At 34.0% G+C, this 22,253-nt stretch overlaps 1 protein-coding gene across 2 annotated transcripts; it reads left to right on the top strand.

Annotated features, from left to right (window-relative positions):
- Window positions 1-484: 484 nt before the first annotated feature.
- On the top strand, window positions 485-22,126 carry LOC108227033 (NAD(H) kinase 1). Of its 2 annotated transcripts, XM_017402033.2 has the most exons (12): window positions 485-592; window positions 1,438-1,582; window positions 1,694-1,813; window positions 2,417-2,554; window positions 3,928-4,124; window positions 4,879-4,992; window positions 5,087-5,181; window positions 7,233-7,339; window positions 8,391-8,464; window positions 12,456-12,534; window positions 12,758-13,065; window positions 21,634-22,126. In XM_017402033.2, exons 1-12 carry the CDS (start codon window positions 566-568, stop codon window positions 21,940-21,942), a joined length of 1,713 nt encoding a protein of 570 aa, XP_017257522.1. In that variant the 5' UTR covers window positions 485-565; the 3' UTR covers window positions 21,943-22,126. The 2 variants fall into 2 exon arrangements, with proteins under 2 accessions (XP_017257522.1, XP_017257531.1); XM_017402042.2 differs by lacking the exon at window positions 2,417-2,554.
- Window positions 22,127-22,253: the final 127 nt, after the last annotated feature.

Raw genomic sequence — 22,253 nt, 5'->3', positions numbered from 1 at the left:
TGATTTAATATCACCTAATCAAATAATAATTTTAAGGTACCGTTTGGGGTTGCTTTTGCAGACAGCAACAACAGCTTTTTGCTGAAAAGCAGGTGAAAAACTGTTTGGTAAATCTAAAAGCAGCTTTCCCGAACAGCAGTTTTTAGCTGAAAAGCTGCTGTTAGAAAAAGTAGGTCCTCCCATGCTTTTAGAAAAAGATGCTTTTCAACTTTTGCAGAATGCTGTTATAGATTTCATTATAAAACCTCATCAAAATCATTATTATTTTTTATATTATAACTCAAAATAAGTAAATATCAAAAAATTACCAAACAGTTATCTGATTTCTACAACAACACTTATGTTACCAGCACTTTTTCTGACAGCACAACAATTTTTAACAGCACTCCCAAACAGACTTTAAATATAACAATTAAGTAAAGTTTTTTTTAGTTGTTTAATAAAATCCATACTATTATTTTAATGGAGGTCTCCACGCGTCGAAGCTGCATTGTCTCCCCACAAACATACAGACATACATGTCTTCTGTGTATGGTAGATTTGATCGGTGTGACAGTTTGGAGCTATGGCGCCCAGCAACTTCAACTCCAATGTAACTTTACTTCTCTCTCTGCGTTTCTCTATCATCTCCCTTGTTCTTTCATCATCCCTAGGGTTTCGTTTTTCATTTTTACATTCTTAAATTTACGTAAACTCCTGTTATATATATTTATACGTCTCCTCTCGAAAATTGCCTAGCGGATATATATATATATATATATATATATATATTTCTATAATATTTGAATTTCTCTTATATGATCTTAACGGATAAAATGATTAGAATTGTTTATTTGAATGGAGAGATGCGCTTGTTATGGTTTATGTTATGAGAAAGGGCTGGTTGATTTTGGGGACATTTTGATTGATAAGATAATTAATAATATTCGTAATGTAGAAACTACAATGAGATGAATTAGTTTCAGATGATTGTGTACATTCTCAAATACAGATGTACCTCGATGATGATATGAATGTGTAGCTTATGTAAACATGGCTATATGAATTGCGGGTCATTTTGATTGTAAGGCGTATATGTTGTGATAAATTAAAACTTGTATGTGTAGGATATTAGGTCTATATAACTTGTATAAAGTAGTTTCGAAACGCACTTCTAAGTCGGAACTCTTTACTTGGAGCTGAACTGCTTGTTCCATATAGAAGTGGTAGAATGTATATAAGAATTTTGAAGCTTAATTTTTTTAGTTTATTTGTATATGATAATAGTAATTTAAGCTTTAATACAACATAGTAATTTCTCTATGGTTCGAAACACTGTGTACTTTGTTACGTTCTTTTTCTACCTGTAATAAGAATTAAACAGTAAAATGCTTTTGAATTTTATGTCAGCCTAGCTTTTGGACACTTGTGAGCAAATTTATTGTTTCTTCTGAACAGAATAATGCGAGTGCATCATCACAGGAGAATGGTTTTGTTGATTCATGCGCTCCTTTGAACTCTGAGAAGGCAGTACAGGAAATTATTAAGCCTCTTGTTCAAGGGACTGATGACCATCTATTAGAGTTTTCAGAGGTTATGAGAAGTATGCCTATGCTTACATCATATATACATCCACATCTTTGACCAGAATATCTATGTAAACTTGAGAAATAAGTTTGATGTTATATCCATGTTTTTATTATATCCACTGTAGCTGTCACAAAGGCATTAAGACAAGTTGCTGAAGCGAAGGCCTCTGCTAAAGCTGAGGCTGCTGAATGGAAGCGTAAATATGAAATCGAGAGGGCACGGTATATGAACGCGGAGAATAGAGGTAGTACTGATTGAACATCAAATCCTCTTAACTATAAGATATATGTTTCACTCATAAAGATATTGTCAATCATAACTGATGCGCTATCAATTATTAATTACTGCACCACACCTCAAGATCAATTGGACAAACTGATTGCTTACGGTTATTGTTAAAACATTCATGTAACAGATAAATATGGCTGCATCAGATAAATTACAATATTACATCAGAATTTATGCATGCTCGTAATCTTGTCTGGTAATTTATCGTTTGTTTCAATGAAACTCTCAAATTGACAAACCAAAGCCAAACACAACCATTTAAATAAAACAACAATACAATTTTCAATCACTCTTTACATAATTTTCTCTAGAATTACATACAGGAGACGTGATGGGTTGATCATAATCCATTTTGCAATGTATTTAAGCAATACACCAGGTTGTTGCTATTATTTCTAACCAAGTAATAAAACAAAGTCCAGATATTGCTTCTTCTAGAGATAGTAGTCTCTAGATGTCAAATCTCTCTTTCCGCTGTCAAGTTTTTTACATTAACTCACTTACTGAAAAGCTAGATCATTATCACATCTAAGGATTTACTAATCAAGTTTGGACTCAGGCAATAAGATTTGTGCAAAGCTCGGAAGTTGCTGTACTCAGGCTTGTACAAATATTTCAAGGGGATTCTTATGTATTATTCTCCCTTGTCTTGTTTTTTGGGACATTTGGAAGGAATGTATTGGACAAGTGTCTGGAGGTACTTAATCATACTTACACTACCAATGAAATTTCTGACCCCCATTTACCCTAAAGTTATTGACTTTAATGTCTCCCTAGTTTCTGTCATGTTCTTGAGATGCATTTGTCCCACTCAAAAGTCACATAGTTAATCTTATTGGCTTACATGGATTGACTAAAAAATCAAGATTAGTACTTATTCTTTAAACCATCCTCCAATTTAAATATGGTTGCTTGATTATGTCACCACTTTTTCAAGTTATTCTTAATTTATTGTTGGAAGTTAAAGGTTTCTCAATGCACATGACCTCCCCAGTTATGACCAAATTGGCGAGAGTTTGTCAATATTCTTTTCACATCTTCTTTATGTGTCATATTCTAGTACTTATTCGAGCTGTTGACAATATAATGAGGGTATTTGGACAATTTAAATGCGCTCGATTAACACCCATTTTTCGAAAAGAACCTTGTACTTGTTTCTAATACTTATTTACTCCCTACTTTGTTAGTAACATATTTTCCAGTATACTTGAACTTGAGTTTAAGACCATGCTAGAATATTTTATCAATATTTCTATATGTTATATATTCTCCTAAGAGTGCGTCTGAGAACATGTATTTCATTTCAAATTGTGGATTTCAAATGACATGATTTGATAAACAATATTAGTATTTGAATGTCCTGAATTTCAAATGAAATTCAAATTCCACTTTTTTGTGTATCCAAACATGTCATTTGATCAAATCCGGAATTTCAAATGAAATTCAAGTTCCCAAACAGTAGAGTGCCACATTTTTATTCTATCTTATATTATTTTATATCATATCAAGATGCTCTTGCATAGTGTTGAGTAGAACAAACTAGAGAGGGCATTGCAAACTAAATAGGATGCACTGAGTAATTGCTTTGGTTTTCATACTCCATCGAAAGTGTATCATGATTTCTGTTCAACTTGATTATAACTGTACAACATCTAGCATTGTGTCAAGCTGTCAAGTCAAAGCCTCCATCACTAAATCAATCTTATTCAATTCATCCCTTTTATTCTTCTTCATGGTCTTTGCACTGGTCAAAGACATCCAACCTTAAATTTATGATTTGCACTCTGAGTTTTGGATTTGGTTCGATGTTAATATAAACATTACATGCTATAACACATTTTCACCATCAAGAAATGATTAATTAATCTAAAAAGAGAGAGTTCAACTTTACCCGTGAAAGCATACATACTTCTACATCTCTAAACCCAATGAATTGGATTGATTTTACATATTCTTTTGGTCAGGTGATTAATTATATATGTTACATTCCAGCTTCTATATATTTGTTGTCCTGTTCTCTCAAGAGCAACCCAAACTCACCAAGTTCTATTTTATATTCTTCAACCAAAGTTTTATCTGAGGAGCATATCAGTGAGCCAAATGGCCAGAGACCAGAGAACTTGGCAAATCATGTGTCCTTATCAAAGAAAGCTGGTGATCAATCTGAAAACATTTGTGGAAATAATGGGATTTTCTCTCATGAAGTTCTTCTGGATGGAGAGACTGAACGTGATTCGAAAGTGGTGCAATGTAAATTCAAGAGTAAGGTAAGGACTTTGAGTTTCTTACATTAATATTCTTTGTAAGCGTATGCAGAATTTTGACAGTAGTCTTAGTTAAAATGATCCAGATATTGCTCCAATGGTAGTCTCCATTCTTACCCTGTGGTTGGCTTTGGCCATTCTGATTGAGTTTTGATGTTAACTTTTTGCTTCTTTCTAGAAACCAAATACTTATAAAAAAGTACCAGTTTAGGTACTTCTATGTGAAATAAGCCAAAACAAACAACCCCCAATTAGGTTGTTCGCGTAACAGAAAAAATATGCAATCATTCGTCAAAGAAGTACCTATATATTATATATTGTATCTTTGTTTTTTTGGAAAGTGATTATTTATTATAAATAAGTGAAAGCAAATAACCGTAGGCTCTCGTCTTTTTTTTTTGGCTTGAGCACCTCTGTCTTGGGTCTTGTACTGTCTTGATACTGTAAAAAATGGTAGTTGCTCAAGTCTGGTACTCATTATCTGACAATGTCCTGATTATATGAATGCTCTTGAACTGTGAGTCAACTGAACTTTTGTCAGCAATGCATGATACAATGACTTAAGCTATCCATGTATTTATGGTAATAGGTATCTACAAGAAAGTTAAAATTTTGGTTGCAAAATCGCAAGTTATTTGTCAATGTTAGTTGTCATGAACATACCCCACAGACATTCCCTCAAGTACTGATGTTGTTTATGATAACAGCAACTGTATCATACTTCTTTAGTATATTTATTTACACTCCATGACGACAGGCATCATTTAAACTATCATGGTGCTGTAAAGGTGAAAAAAGTGATCAGCATAAGCATGATATCGTATCTTTTGACAAGGGAAACATAACAACTGCAGCACGCAGCAGTAAACAGGTATCTTTGCTATCCCCAAAACTCCTAGATTGCAGTATTCAGAATCAATTTTGAAATATTGTAATTGTAAATGAGCTCACATTTCCCCTCACAGATATCTTTAAAATGGGAATCTCCCCCACAAACTGTGCTTATCATGACCAAACCAAATTCGGCATCTGTACGCATTCTTTGTGCAGATATGGTCAGGTGGGAATATAAACCTTCTCAGTTGTTTTTATACAACACAACATTAGAATTTAGGCATTTTTAGTTCTTTATAAGGAAATACCTTTGACATGTCAATAGACATAGCTTATGTTCCTTCTTCATATTTATGGAATAAATTCATGTTAGTTTTTAGTTTCTTGTGTACACAGGATTTAACTAAAGTGATACATGCATGTTTTTTCTATACTATCGCATGTCACTTGCCATATATTCAATTGCAGATGCAATTGTTTTTGTTCGTTTGGTTTCTACAGTTAGTATTGTCATTTTGTGACTCTTGATTTATAACAACAGCGTCAATATACTTATGAAAGGTGTGCCTACATAAATGAAGACATTTTCACCTACAGTTTTTAAAATTGTAGCGATATTGAAATATTTCTGTGAATTTTCATCACAGGATACAAGATACATACAAGGGTACTTTTGATTTAGTTGCAATTAATTGCAAGTCCTATTACACATCGATGTACAGCTCAAAGACTTATGTGTACAAATATGTTTAGTTCCTAAAACATATATACAGATATATAATAATAAAATTTCTCAAAACAAGTCATGAATGTTGTATATACTAATTAAAGAGTAAGGTTAGTTCGAAAAATTGTAATTTCCTTTATATATTGAATTCTTTAATATAGCATAGTATCTTAACTGCGATTTCTTTTATCCTTCCTTCATTTGATAAATTGTAGTTGCAGCTGGGCATCGGGTTTAACTGGGATGCTCAATTCCTTTTCTTTTTTCTTTTTTCTTTTTTCTGATTTCTCCAGTCTTCTCTCTATTCCTCTCCTGATTGGTTCCTAACTTTTCTGGTCAACCCTGAATTGATGTCTAACATATTTATCTTCTTCAAATTGGTTTCTGTTTTATGTTTTATTTTTAGTATCTGTTTTGGATATCTGCACTTCTAATTTGTCAAATGTCAAGTATTTTTCGAACAAGGAGTTTCCTCTTTGACTGTTTCCTAATGAGTTAATTACAATTTGTAACCCTTGATTTTGGTCCAAACACACATGAGTACTTAGTGCTCGTTTGGTTAACAATGGGAAGTTATTTCCTATGTAATTTGAAATAGCTATGGAAATTGAAATAATGGAGAGTTAATATTTGTGTTTGGTTGGTATATAGCTTTTAACTTCCTACAGGAAGTGCAAGTAACCAAAGGGGTGGGTGGGTGGGTAAGTAACTTCCCATGTTTTGTGGGTATTCACAGTTTCACACTTCCATGGAAGTTACATTTCCTTTCTTTTTGTCAAACAAACAATTTTAATTTTGCGTACTTCCGGGGAATTTGAACTTCCTAGGTATTTACATGCCAACAAAACGACCTCTTATACTTTATTGTGTGACAGTTTTCAGAAATATTTTTTTCTTAAATTTTTGTTTATCTGGGGTGTGTTTGGGTGAACTTGAAAAAAAATAAAATATACATTTCCATATCGTTTTTTTTTTTAAACAAACGACTTATTTCTGAAAAATAAGGTAAGACAAACTTGGCCATAAAAAAAAGAGAACGTTAACGGCAATTTTTAACGGAAAAGCAGGTTGGGGTTAGAAAATGTAAGGGATTATGAAGTTTAGATTGCAAACTGTCACGTAAAAAAGTATAGGTACTCATGTGTGTTTAGGCCAAAGTTAAGGGTTAGAAACTGTATTAACTGTTTCTTAATTAACAAATTGTCAATATGATTTTTAAACAAGTTCTGGGGAGAATAATAATTTTATTAAACAAATAGTAGAAGTAATTTAGATTAATTGATATCTTATATTTATCCACATATTGTAAAACTCTAGTATTGCATATTACCAGTTTATTTACTGCAGCTACTTTTTTTTTCTCTTCTCCTCTGTGATAAACTCCGAACATTGCCAGCTTATGTGCATGTTATGTTTTTAAGACCCTAGATGAAAATATCAATTTTATCTATGCATTGCTTCTGTCTCTTTTCCCGTGTCCAGTTCATCTCAATGAAATGAAGTTGGGTTCAGATGTCACTATAAGTTTGCCATTCTTTTAAAATTATCAGGTGGTTGAAAGAGCAGAAACACTTGACCGTTTTAGTGGAACCAAGAGTAAAATCTGAACTTCTAGCAGAATCATCATTCTACAACTTTGTTCAGACCTGGACTAATGGTAAGCTGTGATTTAGAGTAGAAGAAGAAGATATTGCAGTTAATTACAATTAGTTTAATCAAATATGTCAGATACGTATTTCGTCTTGCTACAGCTTTGTAGTAGAAGCTAATATCTTGATGTTATATCACAAATGAGATCCCGTTTTAAAGTTAAAGTCTTTTTTTAATCATTGTTGGCGATAGATCTTTTCTTAAAAATACTCCGTGTCCAAGCAAGTAAGTGTGTGTGTGTGTGTGTTATAGTTAATTATTAATTAAATCCAAAAAAATGAAACTTTCGTAGTAGGTTAGTCTGTTGGTCATTGGGTCAGGTTAAAACAAAACAGTAACAATATAAAATCATTTAGCCTTTCAGCCCCGATTATATAATATTCAATATATGCCAATTTGTATTTATGATCTACATTTCATCCTGATACAATTTTAATTATAATTATGTTGATTTGTAATTAAATCACCTATAGTTTTCGATATTTTATAATTCCTAATGAAAATTACTCATATCTAAACTTCAATACATACATTGATTCTTATTTAAGATCTTCCCATTCCACTTTAGTTTTTAAAATTACTTAGAATGTTATAATTATGTTCATTCATATGGATAATTTAATCATTATATAATATTATAATATATGCAATTAAAATTTTCTTTTTAATTATATATATGTACACATATTTGTTGATTTTGTTCCTATTTAATATTTACTTTTATTTACTAAAATACGTGCATGTGCTTCGCACCGGCACTTTGCGACACTAGTACTATATTGTAATGAAATTATGTTTTATAATGCCAAATCTAATCCCTTAGTACCCTTTAAGACTTCCGTGCTCTTGGTTCACATAAAAACATGTGCTTGTATATTAGGTTATCACTCATGATCAAGTCTCACAAATATATCTTCCCTTTTGCAAATTAAAAATTATAATAAGAACATGCTTATGTTATTGCCTCCGTCACACTATACCCGTTTTTGATTTTTAATTGATTTTGCATATTCTCGTCACTTGTTAAATGTGTATGTTTCTTGGTTATCACTTCACAGAAACGGAGATATTGCTCCTGCACATGAAAGTTGACCTCCTTGTGACTCTTGGTGGGGATGGGACAGTTTTGTGGGTATGTTTATCCAACTATAATTCACTCTTCATTTCAACACAGAACAACTATGTTTCTTAAGATGAAACATTTTTAGTTTTTTAAGGATATTTGGTGTCATCCTATTCTACTTATTCAAAGCCCAGATTTTCGATTAGCAACTGATTTAAAATTAGATGGTAATCAAATAATATAAAGCTCTCTCAGATTATGTGGTTGCATAAGTAATTTGTAACGGGAACATATAGTGTTACTGGACATCCCATATTAAGAGTAAAACTGCTATGAAATTTCAAAAATGATACAAGTAAACTGCAATTTTAAAATCATCATAGGTGCTTAATTGATGACTGATTAAGCATCAAGGCAAAATCTCATGGCCTTTCACAATATAATGTAATGGTACCAGAATTATTGATACTATCTGCCTATCTGGTACCGCAGCCATATACAACTTCAAAGCCAGGATTTTTATCAAGGAGAGGCACATAAACTAACTCTCTCTCTCTCTCTCTCTCTCTCTATATATATATATATATATATATATATATATATATATTGCGATCAAATAGAAACCAATGTTATTCTAGAAACTAGAAACCACTCCTATCGCCGTTTATAACTATAGAAATCACTATTTTATATGCTGTTAATCACTATTTTATGCAGTACTATCATCAATTTTTATTTTTGATGATTGAGACAATTTACTTATGATTGTTATTGTTGGTCGATTATTGATGATCAATTATAGTTGGCAGAGGTCCATGATGGTAGCAAATGACGAGATGAGGTGTGTGGTGGTAGATAGTCATTAGTAGTTGCATTTATGGTGACAAGTGGTGATAGGCAAACCATGATTGTAGGTGATGGTGACAATAGTGGAAGAGGTTGATAGTGATGCTAGGAGTTTCATCAGTGTAGTATGAGTGAAGATAATGATGATATACATTGTATATCTGCTTATTTATATATCTATATTTTTCATATTTCTTATATATAAAATAGTTATTTTTTTTTTGGCCACGTAAAATAGTTATTTTTGATATACAAATTAGTGATTTTTGCAGTTAAAAATAGTGGTGAAAGAATGATTAGGGACTAGTTTCTAGTTTCTAGACTAATCTAGTTTCTAATGGGGTAAGCCCCTATATATATGTATATGGAGGATCTTATTCCACAACCGAAGGTGGATAAAATATTAAAATGTCCAACCCATCACTAGCCATTCATTATTCGAATGAACTGCAATAATTCAAACAACCCAAAAAGGATTACGCTATATAATATAGTGTATACGCTATATAATATAGCGTATACGCTATATATACGCTATATTATAGAGCGTAAGTTTTATTTTTATTTGTGCGCGTTTTGCCCTTGAAAATTGTCGCGCATCCAAAAAGGCTTATGCTATATAATATAGTGGACTAGTTTTTTTTATCGGAATTGGTTCTTTTCTATTGTATGGCGTATTGTGGATGTAATTATACAAAAACTACATCTAAACTTGACCACAGAACCCTGCTGGAGATCAAACAGCTGATTCAAAGTGATTCAACTAGTTTCCAGCGGTTTTACATCTAACTAAGTGAGTATTACATCTAATTAAGCCGATTTTTGGTTGTATGTATATATGTGTATGTATCAATGTCTGTATATCTTGATTATTGTAAATTTTGAATTTTTTGAATTTATAGTTTATCGGTCAAAAATGTTGGATTTTTTTGTTCAAATCTGTTTATATCTTATCGATTATTGTTTAGAATTTATAGATTATTGTTGAATGTGTCTTGTGGATGAAGTTTGAATTTTTGAATGATTTTTTAGTGAGTATTAAGTTCGAATGCAGCTAATATTTGGATTAAGGTCAAATTGTTGAATTTTTGGTTCAAACTGTGTTCAAATTGTTGGATTATTGTTTAAAATTGGTGGATTTTTGGTTCACTTTAAATACCATATTGTCTTTTTTGGTGATGATAATACCGGTATGGTTTAATTTGATTTGTAGATACGACAGATGATTTTTGTGGCCCGGTTGATGATTTCGTGCTTAATAATCAAGCTAATCATATATATACAACAATCTATAAATTCGAACCAATATCTAACAATAATCTATAAAATCGAACCAATATCCAACGATAATCTATAAATTCGAACCAATAATCCATAAAATTTTAACAAATTTAAACGAAAAATCCAACAATTTGAACCGATAAACTATAAATTCGAAAAATTCGAACTTCACAAAAATCAAAACATATATATACACATATACATACTCATATGAGTATAATCAAAACACACATAAGTAGATACATAGACACGTATATACACATATATACATATATACAAATGAAAATCGGTTTAATTAGACATAATACTCACCTAATTAGATATAAAACACACACACACACACACATATACAAATGAAATCAAAAATCACATATACGTATAAATTCGAAAAATTCAAACTTCACAAAAATGAAAACATACCTAATTAGATACATAGACACGTATATGCACATATATACATATATACAAATGAAAATTGATTTAATTACACATAATACTCACTTAATTAGATATACAACCACGGGATACTAGTTGAAATCGCATAGAATCGGCTGTTTGATCCCCGGTAGGGTTTTGGCTGAGCTTAGATGTCATTTTTGTATAATTACATCCCCAATACGCTATACAGTAGAAAAGAACCGGTTTGCTATATTATATAGTGTAAGCCTTTTGGAGACGTGGCAGTTTTTAAGGGCAAAACAGGCAAAAAGAAAAATAAAGCTTACGCTCTATAATATAGCGTATATGTTGTATTATATAGCGTAATCCTTTTTGGGTTGTTTTAATCGTGGCCGTTCATTCGAATAATAGATGGCTAGTGATGGGTTGGACATTTGTTATATTTTATATACCATTGGTTGTGGAAGAAGACCCATGTGTGTGCGAGTGTATATATATGTATTTATTATAATTATATGTATATAGTTATCAGAATCTCAATGAATGAAATTCATATATTTGAAGTGGAATCTGCTTTTTTAATTACTAAAATTTTTATATATAGGAAATGAATCATTATTTTATGCCAGAGTAAGAATCAGCCTATTTCTGTAGCTAGCTTTGTCATGGTAAAAGCCAAGACTTCTCTGACCCAACCCTTTTCTTCCATCTCTCTCCTTCCCTTTCCTTCCTCGCGGCTCTGTATTTTGCTTCCTTCTGCATGTGGTTAGTAACCGGCCATCTTCTGGTAAGATATGGTGTCCATGGTTAATGTCATTTTCTTAGTAATTCATCTTGCATCGTATGAAAGTCGGTTGGATCTGTCTCGGAGGAGTTACAGACTATAACTGCTTCCCTGCAAGTGGTTTCATTTGCTATATTAGTCTTTATTCTTCGACTACACAGTCATCTTAGAATTGCTTTCAGCTACACAGGCATGTTGGTTTTTCACAATTTATCACTGGTTGCTGTCCAGCAATGTGTTATAGCGGGAATGTTCCTGAGGCATCTCAATTTTACCTAGCAGTTTAACCTTACAGTTAACTCATTGATACTTCGTTCTCTGATGAACAGCGCAAACATATTGAATAGTGATTCATACACTGTTTCTGGTAACCTTAACAGGAAAACATTATCCTACTCCGTGACTCTGTCCTGGTCTGTAGTCTGTTAAGTCCAAAAGCAACTGGTTGTAAGTTGTAACAAATCTTCCACATATATCCTGATTTTTTAAAGCCGTTTAGCTTTGTTCCAGGAGAACATGATAAAATTTGTAAGTCCAAAATGATTTATTTTTGTTTATAGTTTATATATCAACTTTATTGTAACTACTACTTTCGAGCATGACAACAGGATGTTAACATATTAGTTTGAGGATTTATATGGGTCAAACTGCTTCAATTTGTTGTTTTTTTCCATTTATTTCTGTAAATCTAATTCTCGCATTTGGTCTTTTCACTGTTCATTTGATATATCCTTCTTTCTAATTTTGCAGGCCGCTTCTATGTTTAAGGGGTCAGTGCCTCCAGTTGTTCCCTTCTCTTTAGGCACTTTGGGATTCATGACGCCTTTTTGTATCCTTCACTGTGAAAAGGTCTATATTCTTAGTCAGTGAAGTCTGAACATAATCCCCAGATTTTCCTATTACCTAATGCATGTTTAGCATGGATCTTGACAGATACAATAATGAAGTGTTTCCTTCTACGATATATCTGAACTTGATTTCAAATGTAACGAATCACAGCTAGTTCAGTTTTATACATATAATTTCCTGAAATTTTCTTTAACTATATTTAGATAGCGAGAATTTTAGAGATTGTCTTGCTTCAATCCTTCATGGCCCCTTCAACATCACTCTACGACACCGGTTGCAATGCCATGTGATTCGAGATGCAACTCGAAATGAGGATCACAGTGAAGATGCTATACTTGTATTAAATGAAGTTACAATTGACCGTGGAATTTCATCATTCCTCACCAATCTGGAATGCTATTGTGACAATGCTTTTGTTACCTGTGTACAAGGGGATGGTTTAATATTGTCAACAACATCTGGAAGCACTGCTTATTCCCTGGCTGCTGGAGGATCAATGGTCCATCCCCAGGTATATTGTACCCTTGTGTTATATATACGTGAGTCTCTAAGTACACATGTATCCTCTTAAAGATATTTGATGATTTGGAGATAGCATCTTGGTTCCTTAAACTGAAGTTTATACATGTCTGCTATTAGGCTTAGGTCCCAACCAAAGCTTATATGTGTATGATAAAATTCTGTTTGGGTGAGAAATGATCCTGAAACTGACTCCTAAACTTTAGCTACATGACTTCCTACTTCCTAAAACAAATCCCACTACTGCCACTTAAGGCCAATAATTAACAGACGATTAATAATTCAACATTAAACAAATAACATCTATTCCTATCTTAAAGCAAGTCGGTCCAAACTTATCAATGCCCTCCACTTTCACTGGATCCTTGTCCTCAAGATCCAACTTCTGTATTCTCAATGGTGTTACATGTGATGTTGATTTCGTTTTCACTAGGACACGCTTCAGTAGAGCTGATCCTCAACACTTACTGCCTGCAATGAATCTATCGTTTCAATTGAAACACAGCCCCTGGGCTCTTCTTTCTGTATTTCATCTCAGGGCAGTTGCTTCACTGTAGGTGTTGTGTTGGAACCAACTGAAGTAATTAAGTCAATTTCAGGTGGTTTAGTGAGCTCCCATTGTCAAAGAAGTTGATTTTCTCATGCGTACAAAGCTTATGGCTTCTTTTGATGATTTGGGTTTAGACATCCTGATGCCTTCTGTAATCTCAGATTTAAGACCCCCCAACCCCCCACAAATGACTTCTGCATCCAGTCGTCCAGCAATAATAGTGATACGCAAGTTTCCAAAGTCTTTCTGGTAATCTCTTAAAGAGCCCACTTGACTAACCCATGATAGTGCCTCGTCGAAATCTTCACATTCAGTGGGTCCAAATCGTGTGCCCACGATTCTTGCCCAAAAATCGGCCATGTCACTGTTTTACCTACTTCCTTATAAGCTCTTCATCTACGTTACCCGGACTCTTCATTTTGCCTCGAGTACCTGTGTCGGACACTCGACACTCGGACATGGGTATGGACACTCTGACACTTATTTTAGGCCAAAAACATGTAAAATTTTCAAAATATTGCCGATCCGACACTCGGACACGTATCAAGTTTGGACACTTTCAGCCGAGTCCGGATAACATAGCTCTTCATAGCCAGTAACCACTGCCACCACTGATTGGCTTCATCCTTAAGGAATGATAAAAAAGATAACTTCTTTGTTTCTGTAGTGCCTTGAAATTCGAAGAACTGATCGATGTAGTTAAAGCATTTTGTTACTGTTCGATTTCCCTTGGCATCCTCTCTATTTTCTTCCCTGTTAAAACCAGATGGACCATTTTGACAAGTGTTGTTGCTGGTTCCTTCCTTGTTTGCAACCAAAGCTTCAGACAACTTGTTGATGGTGTCTTCCAGGTGTTGTACCTTGTCATTGACACCAAGTTCCATTTTGCTCAGGCCATTTTGAAGTCCACCAAATGCAGCCTGTAAGCTCTCTATTCTTTCCATATTTGATGCCATTAAAAACAAAGCTCTGATACCGCTGTTACGTCCCAACAAAAGATTAACCACAAGTTCACAGACTCATCTGCATTTTTTTATTTATGCGTAAATCTCTTAAATAGATGATACATCAAGAGCAGTAAAATGATTCCTGAAACTGATCACTCCTAAACTTCCTGAAACATAGCCCACTACTGCCACTAGTTGCTAATAATTAACAGACAATTAATAATCCAAAATTTAACAAATAACATCTGCTCCTATTCTCAAGCAAGTCAGTCCAAACTTACTATGTTTCTTTGGTCTGTGACAGCCAGATATATGGCAGTGTATGAGTATGATGCCATTGAGTGAACAAAAAATATGTCCCATTTTCACAAACCTATATAATCCTCTCTGAAGCCTGTAAAAGATATTCACATCTTCTGTACTTCGACAGTTGTTTTGTGCCAATTGCCCTATTTGCTCCTAGCTACTAGGCTAAGCACAAGATGAAAAGGGTAATCTGCAAAATTGTTATTAATATTTATGCTGTACTAGCAAAATCTCCATATGCTTTTAAATACTTTATGAAGGAGTTTGTGGTTATGAGTTATGTTTTTGTTCTCTTGGATGTTAGTTTTTGATAATGGGTATGTTCTTTTGTACATCATATATTCTGAGCTTTTGAGTTTGTGCTACCTTTTGATTTGCCCTTCTCATAATTTAATACCCCATCTGTCCCTATTTAGTTGTCTCTTTCGAAAAACTCACGAATCTTAAGAAATATTTAATTACATACCTTGTTTCAATATTTGACCCTAATTATTGGATTAATTGATAACTTATTCATTTATAATTAGTCGTTAAGTCAAACAATGGAAATAGGAATGTATGGGTAGTTTTGTAAAATAATGTATTAAAACATGAGAATGATAACTATTTAGGGACAATTTGTTCTTTTTAAAGATACGACTAAATAGAGACGGAGAGAGTATATTATACTACAATTTTTCTAATTAAAGCTTGTAGTGTATTATTATAAAAATCTCACTATAGATTCAAGTAATATATTGTTGCGTTTAATTTTGTTTAACTATAAATTTTGACATTCTTGTCCGCAAAATATTTCATGCCTAATTTATATGTATACAGTAATCAATTTTTCCTATATTGATCTTATAAGATAAGATTTATAAAAGACCACCGTGAACGTTCCCCGCATATGTTGCTCCTGCTCGTGGAGAATAGTGTAGGTTTTTTGGTATATGGATTTAAAATGAGGAGAGTACAATGGATCATGCTTCATATGATTGTTTGGATTGTTGGAATTTAATCTTAAACTTATTATTTAAGTATTTGTTTATTTATTTAGTGTTGAATAAATCAATTATAACAACGCGTGTTTGTTATTATTAGTATTTAGTAAGACTAGGTCACTTGCATGTTATCAGGAGAGCATGGAATAAGATAGTAGTAGTGGAGATAGAGTAGGAAGTAGTTCCTTGTTTTTAGTTGCCACCTCTGTAGTTTTGGTAGTTTAAATTCAAGCAATGTATACGTTCATGATACACACTGTTACATTATTCTTTTTTCTTAGTTTTATATACATATTACTCCCTCCGTCCCTCCCATTTCTTATCAAATGGGTTGGGCACGGAGGTCAAGAAATATGTATAAAGTAGTGGAAAAGAGAAAGAAAAGTGGGTGAAATGGTGGGACCCATTGATTTTTAATGTATAAAAAGAAGATAGTGGAGTAAAAGTAGTGTGAAAAGGAAAAAAAAGTGTAGAAGTGGTGGGACCCATTGACTATTTTTGGTAAGTTTTGAAATGTAAAGAATTGGATGGGACGCCCCAAAATGGAAAGTGTAAGGAAATGGGAGGGACGGAGGGAGTAGTTATTATGTACACATGTAAACACATAAATTCTACACTTGATATCAGATCCCGATTGTTTGCTCCCAAATATATGCCAAAGATGACAACGACAGATACACCAAAGGACAAAATATGGTTTGTTGGCTTGAACTATCCGATGTTGGTGAGAAACAGGTACACGTCATGGTCACTGAAGATGAAGGTGTTCATGCAAGTTCAAGGAGTGTGGGACGATGTGGAACCTGACGACCCGAAGGTAGCTGTTGTAGCGAGGACGGACAAGGTTGCTTTGGTTGCAATTTACCAAGGACCGCTACAAGAGATGTTGTCTATTTGCTGAAAAGAAATCAGCTAAAGATGCATGTGATGCCATTAAGATGATGCGCATAGGTGTTAACAGAGTCTAGGCTCCAAAGGTGCATACATTAAAGACTGAGTTCGATCACTCAAAATAAAAGAGAGAGAAATTTGAAGACTTTCATATGTTGTAAAAACAATATTGCGTGTTGTTCCATCAATATTTTTACAAATAGCCTCGACAATAGAACAGTTTGGTTATATGGGCAAGATGGTTGTTGAAGAGGTTGTAGGTCGTCTTAAGGTGCATGAGGAGAGGTTACATGGATAGTGTGAGAATACTAGAAATCAGATGCTACTCAACCAGGAGGATTGGTTGGAAACCAGATGCTACTCACCTAAGAGGAGTGGCTGAAGGGATCGAGAAAGTCAAAGAAAGACGTGTCCTCATGTGCAAGAAATCAAGATAGTTTCCAGAACATGCCACGTAACAAGAGTAAAATAAAGTGTTGCAACTCCAACACCCTGGGACACTACGGTGTGTAGTGTCATAAACCACGACGAGACAAATAACATATCTCTTTTTTCTATTTCTACACTTGGTATCAGAGCCACCGATCTTTGTGGCATAACAATTTGCTTTATCACTGAGCGGTCATTTAGGGGTGAGTTTCGAGAAGAAGCTCCAGCCGAGAAGGCCTAAGGCTGGGAATTCCTATAGAAGCCTCAACAATAGGAGCAGACAAGAGGAATGGTTTTGTTATTATCAAAGGAGCCACTGTTGTAGCTAGGAGGCTGCTGAGAGAGATGATGGTGTAAGAAAGCAACATATGATTGCTGTCTAGGAGCTGATCTGCATGTGATGATCATGTCTGTCTATGTGCAGGCAGCGGAGAAAGAAGAAATTGGGGAAGGGAGAATGATGGTGTAGGTTGCCGATATGTGTATTCATATTTAACATTACATGTATGGCCTGGACTAAATATAAAAAAATGAAACATGCCAGAAGGGTAAATAAGAAGACAGGCATTGAAGCTGATAGCCAAATGGGCTATGTGGAAAACCAAATGGGTTGAAAGCCAAACGAGCTACATGAAAGCCCAACGCACTAAGTGGAAAACTAAAGGGATTGAAAGCTAAACGGCTAAGGTGGTGAAAGTCGTACAGGCTGTTGAATAAGTTGCCAGATGGGCAAATGATCTTGTCAGATGGGCAAGGCAATGTGATTGATGGCAGAGGATGTTGACCAGACAAGTTTAAAATTAAGGGGGTGATTGTTGGAAATTAATCTTAAACTTATTATTTAAATATTGATTTTATTTGTATTGCTTAAAATAAATTAGTCTTCCGATGTTTAGTTTAATTAAATCAATAGGACTAGGTGATAGTTGAGTAGCGTATTAATAGGAGATCATGCAAATGGTTAGAATTGGAGATAATATAGGCATTAGTTGCTTATTTTTAGGAAACCACTACGTGGGTTAAGCTATATATTGACTAGCATGTTCTGTTTTTATATGAAGAAATAATACAATTTAGTTTCAGTTGGTTCTTCTCCGTGTTATGTATATATATATATATATACTTTTATCAGCATATATACATACACTTATATTCTAATTCTACGCTTGGTATCAGAGCCATGATCTTTGTGACACAACAATTTAATTTTCGAGAAGCTCCCGTTGAAAAGCCCGAAGGTTGGGAAGAAGTCCCTAGAGAAGCTTCAACAATATGAGAAGACAAGAAGAATGGTTTTGTTATTTTCAAAGGAGTCATGGTTGCAGCATGAGAGAGATGATGGCGTAAGAAAGTAACTTATGGTTATGATAATGTCTGTCCATTTGCAGTCAGCCGAAAAAAAAAAAAGAAATCGGGGAAGAGAGAATGATGGGGCAGGTTGTCGATATCTGTATACATATATATTACACATGTGTAGGGCCAAGCCTGAATATAAAAAATTGAGATATGCCATATAAGAAGCGCCACATAGGCAGTTAGGGGAAATCCAAATGGGCTACATGGAAAATCAAATGGGTTGAAAGCCAAACGGGTTAGGTGAAAGCCCAACATGCTAAGTGGAAAACCAAAGGGATTGAAAGCCAAATGGGCCAAGGTGACAGCGATACGGGTTGATGAAGAAGTTGCCAAATGCGCAAATGATATTGTTAGATGGGCAAGGTAATGTGATTGATGGAGTGGGATGGTGACGAGACAAGTTTAACATTAAGGGGGTGATTGTTGGAAATTAATCGTAAACTTATTCTTTAAATATTTATTTTATTTGTATTGTTTTAAATAAATCAGTCTCCAATGTTTAGTCTAATTAAATCAAGAGGACTAGGTGGTAGTTGAGTAGAGTATTAAGAGGAGACCATGCAAATAGTTAGAAGTGGAGATAATGCATGCATTAGTTGCTTCTTTTTATGAAATCACTACGTGGGTCTAGCTATATATTCACTAGAATGTTCCGTGTGTAAATGAATAAAATAATACAATGTAGTTTCACTAGATTCTTCTCTATTGATATATTTATACTTTTATCAGCATATATACATCACTCCCTTGATCTTAAACTTGTCTGGTCACCATTCCACTCCATCAACCACATTACCTTGCCCATTTGACAACTTTTTCATCAGCCCGTTTGACTTTCAGCTTAGCCCGTTTGGCTTTCAATCCCTTTGGTTTTCCACTTAGCGCGTTAAGCTTTCACCTAGCCCGTTTAGCTATCAACCCATTTGGTTTTCCACGTAGCCCATTTTGCTTTCACCTTCATTGCTCGTGTGGCGCTTCTTATCTAGCATGTCTCATTTTTTTTATATTCAGCCCAGACCTTACACATGTAACATATATGTATATACACATCGACAGACATGATCATCACATGCACTGCAGCTCCTGAACAACAACCATATGTTGCTTTCTACGCCATCAACTCTCTCAACAGCTAGAAAGCAAGGATTCTTCACTCACCCGCCGCACCGCACACTCGATTCTTGGGGGTTCTTGGGTGCGTAGGGGTTCTTGGGTGCGTAGGGGTTCTTGTTAAATAATAATTGTGTAATTAGTTAAAACCGCGTGGTGATTTCCTAAAAAGAAGCAACTAATGCCTACATTATCTCTACTTCTTACTATTTGCATGGTCTCCTATTAAAAGCTACTCAACTACCACCTAGTCTTGTTGATTTAAATAAACTAAACATACAAGACTAATTTATTTAAAACAATACAAATAAAATCAATATTTAAATAATAAGTTTAAGATTAATTTCCAACAATCACCTCCCTAATCTTAAACTTGTCTGGTCACTATCCCACTCCATCAATCACATTACCTTACCCATCTGACAAGATCATTTGCCCATTTGGCAACTTCTTCATGAACCCGTATGACTTTCATCTTAGCCCGTTGCTTTCAATACCTTTGGTTTTTCACTTAACGCGTTGGGCTTTCACCTAGCCTGTTTGACTGTCAACCCATTTCTTTTCCCACGTAGCCTATTTTGCTTTCACCTTCTCCGCCCTTGTGGAGATTCCTAATATTAATATGTGATAATGATGGCAGTTTTACATTTTTCTTTGCTTCCTAACTAATTTCAAATCATATTATTCATTGTTCATATTTCTCCATTTATAAAGAAAAAGATATTGGAGTCATTTGGATTAACTTAAAAAAGTACTTAATGCTTTTAACTGAGAAGTTATGTATAAGTGAAATGTAGCTTTTATTTTATGTGTTTGGATTTTTTTTTTATATTTACGAATTATCGGGTGTTAAAATTATTAATATAATAATAATATATTATAAATTATCTTTTAATGTGGCCGTTTACATTTTTGTAAAATCAAATTTCAAAAATAAAAATAAGTCAGTAAAAAAGTTGGGATTTTCAACTTCTCAGATTCCGGCTTATAAGTCGGAATTGACTTGTAAATTCATTATACAAACAGTACGAATAATCTGCTTCTAACTTATAAGCCCAACTTCTGGGCTTAAAATCCCAGCCAAACACTACCATTATTTATCTTGTATCGGTTACATGATAGCTTCTTGTCTTGGAGTAGAACATGTTAGAGTTAAGAAGACACAAGTTGGTTTGTCTCTCATTGTTTATATATAAATTTTCTATTTTTCTTTAAATAAGGCAGAGAAAAGGTTCAGGGATCACTACATATATCCAACCAAACTACAAATTTGTCCGGTCATTATAGTTTAGTATAGATTTTAATATTTAGGTTTTTGTTTATTTAACTTTATACTTTTGTGTTAATCATAGGTTTCAAATTTTTTAATAGACTAATTTATGTATTTGGATTATTTATTGATATGTTTTTATTAGACTCTTTCATATAAGATTTTAAAAATTAGGTCCTTCAAAACATATTGAAAAGATATAGGCCCAAGGTGTTATAATTAAAATAGATAATTTAGGATTATATGCCCTGAGTTCTAGTACTTTTAGGAATGAACGAGAGTCGAATCCGGATGTCTCAGGATAACAGATGATAAATCCACCACTTGGGCTATCCAATCACTCTAATTGTTTAAATAAATTTGAATAAGTTTAAAGAAACCCGTAAATTGGCTCACATGACGACCAACCAATTTCGGAGTTAGTAGTATATAAGTATAGACCTTTTTTTAAATCTTGTGTATGTATTTTGGTGCCAAGACTGTTTTCCTCGATCCTCCACAACCACTCAGTTCTTGTTTGTGTTGAAATTGTCTCATAATCTCATTTTATCCACAAAATTCTAACATCGCCTCTGAATTGTACCCTATCTTCAGTACCTGGGAAATGTTAGACTTCAAACAATATTAATTCTGAACTAGTATATTATCTGTTCATCATCAGTTCATCACTTTGATTATTATTGTAAAAAGTTAACCATTGGTTTATTTGAACTTGTAGGTCCCTGGAATCCTGTTTACACCTATTTGTCCGCACTCCTTGTCATTCCGGCCTCTAATATTACCGGAGCACGTAACTCTTAGGGTTTTTGTACCTTTAAATAGCAGAAGCAATGCCTGGGCATCATTTGATGGAAAAGACAGGAAAGAGCTAGCACCAGGAGATGCCCTTATATGCAGCATGGCTTCTTGGCCTGTCCCAACAGCGTGCCAAGTGGATTCCACGAATGATTTTCTTCATAGCATTCATGATGGCCTCCATTGGAATGTGAGGAAGACGCAGTCTTTTGATAGCCCTCGAGTTGGATAACTTTCAATTCATTTGCACTGATAAGGAAATTGTAGTTATATTAGATTTGATCATGAGGCAAGGATATGTTATCAAGCCGTTTCTGGTATATATGGTTGCCGTGGTTCTAAATAGGGCAAGTGGTATTGCTTGATCGCAAGGGGATTATATGTATTTATTCACATAATAAGTAGAAGATACAGGAGCTATCCTCCCCCTACATATAATTTGTGTTGCTACAACTAAATTAATGGACGGAGGAAAATACATTACATTTAGAGCTGTTTAACGAACCGAGCTGTTCGCGAACAAGCTCGAGCTCGGCTTGTTAA

The sequence above is a fragment of the Daucus carota genome, chromosome 1 (assembly GCF_001625215.2).
Source record: "Daucus carota subsp. sativus chromosome 1, DH1 v3.0, whole genome shotgun sequence".
Classification (NCBI taxonomy): domain Eukaryota; kingdom Viridiplantae; phylum Streptophyta; class Magnoliopsida; order Apiales; family Apiaceae; genus Daucus; species Daucus carota.
The sequence above is the reverse complement of the archived record's forward strand: the minus strand, read 5'-3'. Positions and strand labels throughout refer to the sequence as shown.

Excerpts from the sequence above, each read along its gene's own strand:
- LOC108227033 (XM_017402033.2), top strand. The coding sequence starts at position 566 with ATGGCGCCCAGCAACTTCAACTCCAAT. Across the intron at positions 593-1,437 it reads CCAGCAACTTCAACTCCAAT|AATAATGCGAGTGCATCATC; the intron begins GTAACTTTACTT and ends TCTTCTGAACAG. Across the intron at positions 2,555-3,927 it reads TATTGGACAAGTGTCTGGAG|TTTTATCTGAGGAGCATATC; the intron begins GTACTTAATCAT and ends CTTCAACCAAAG.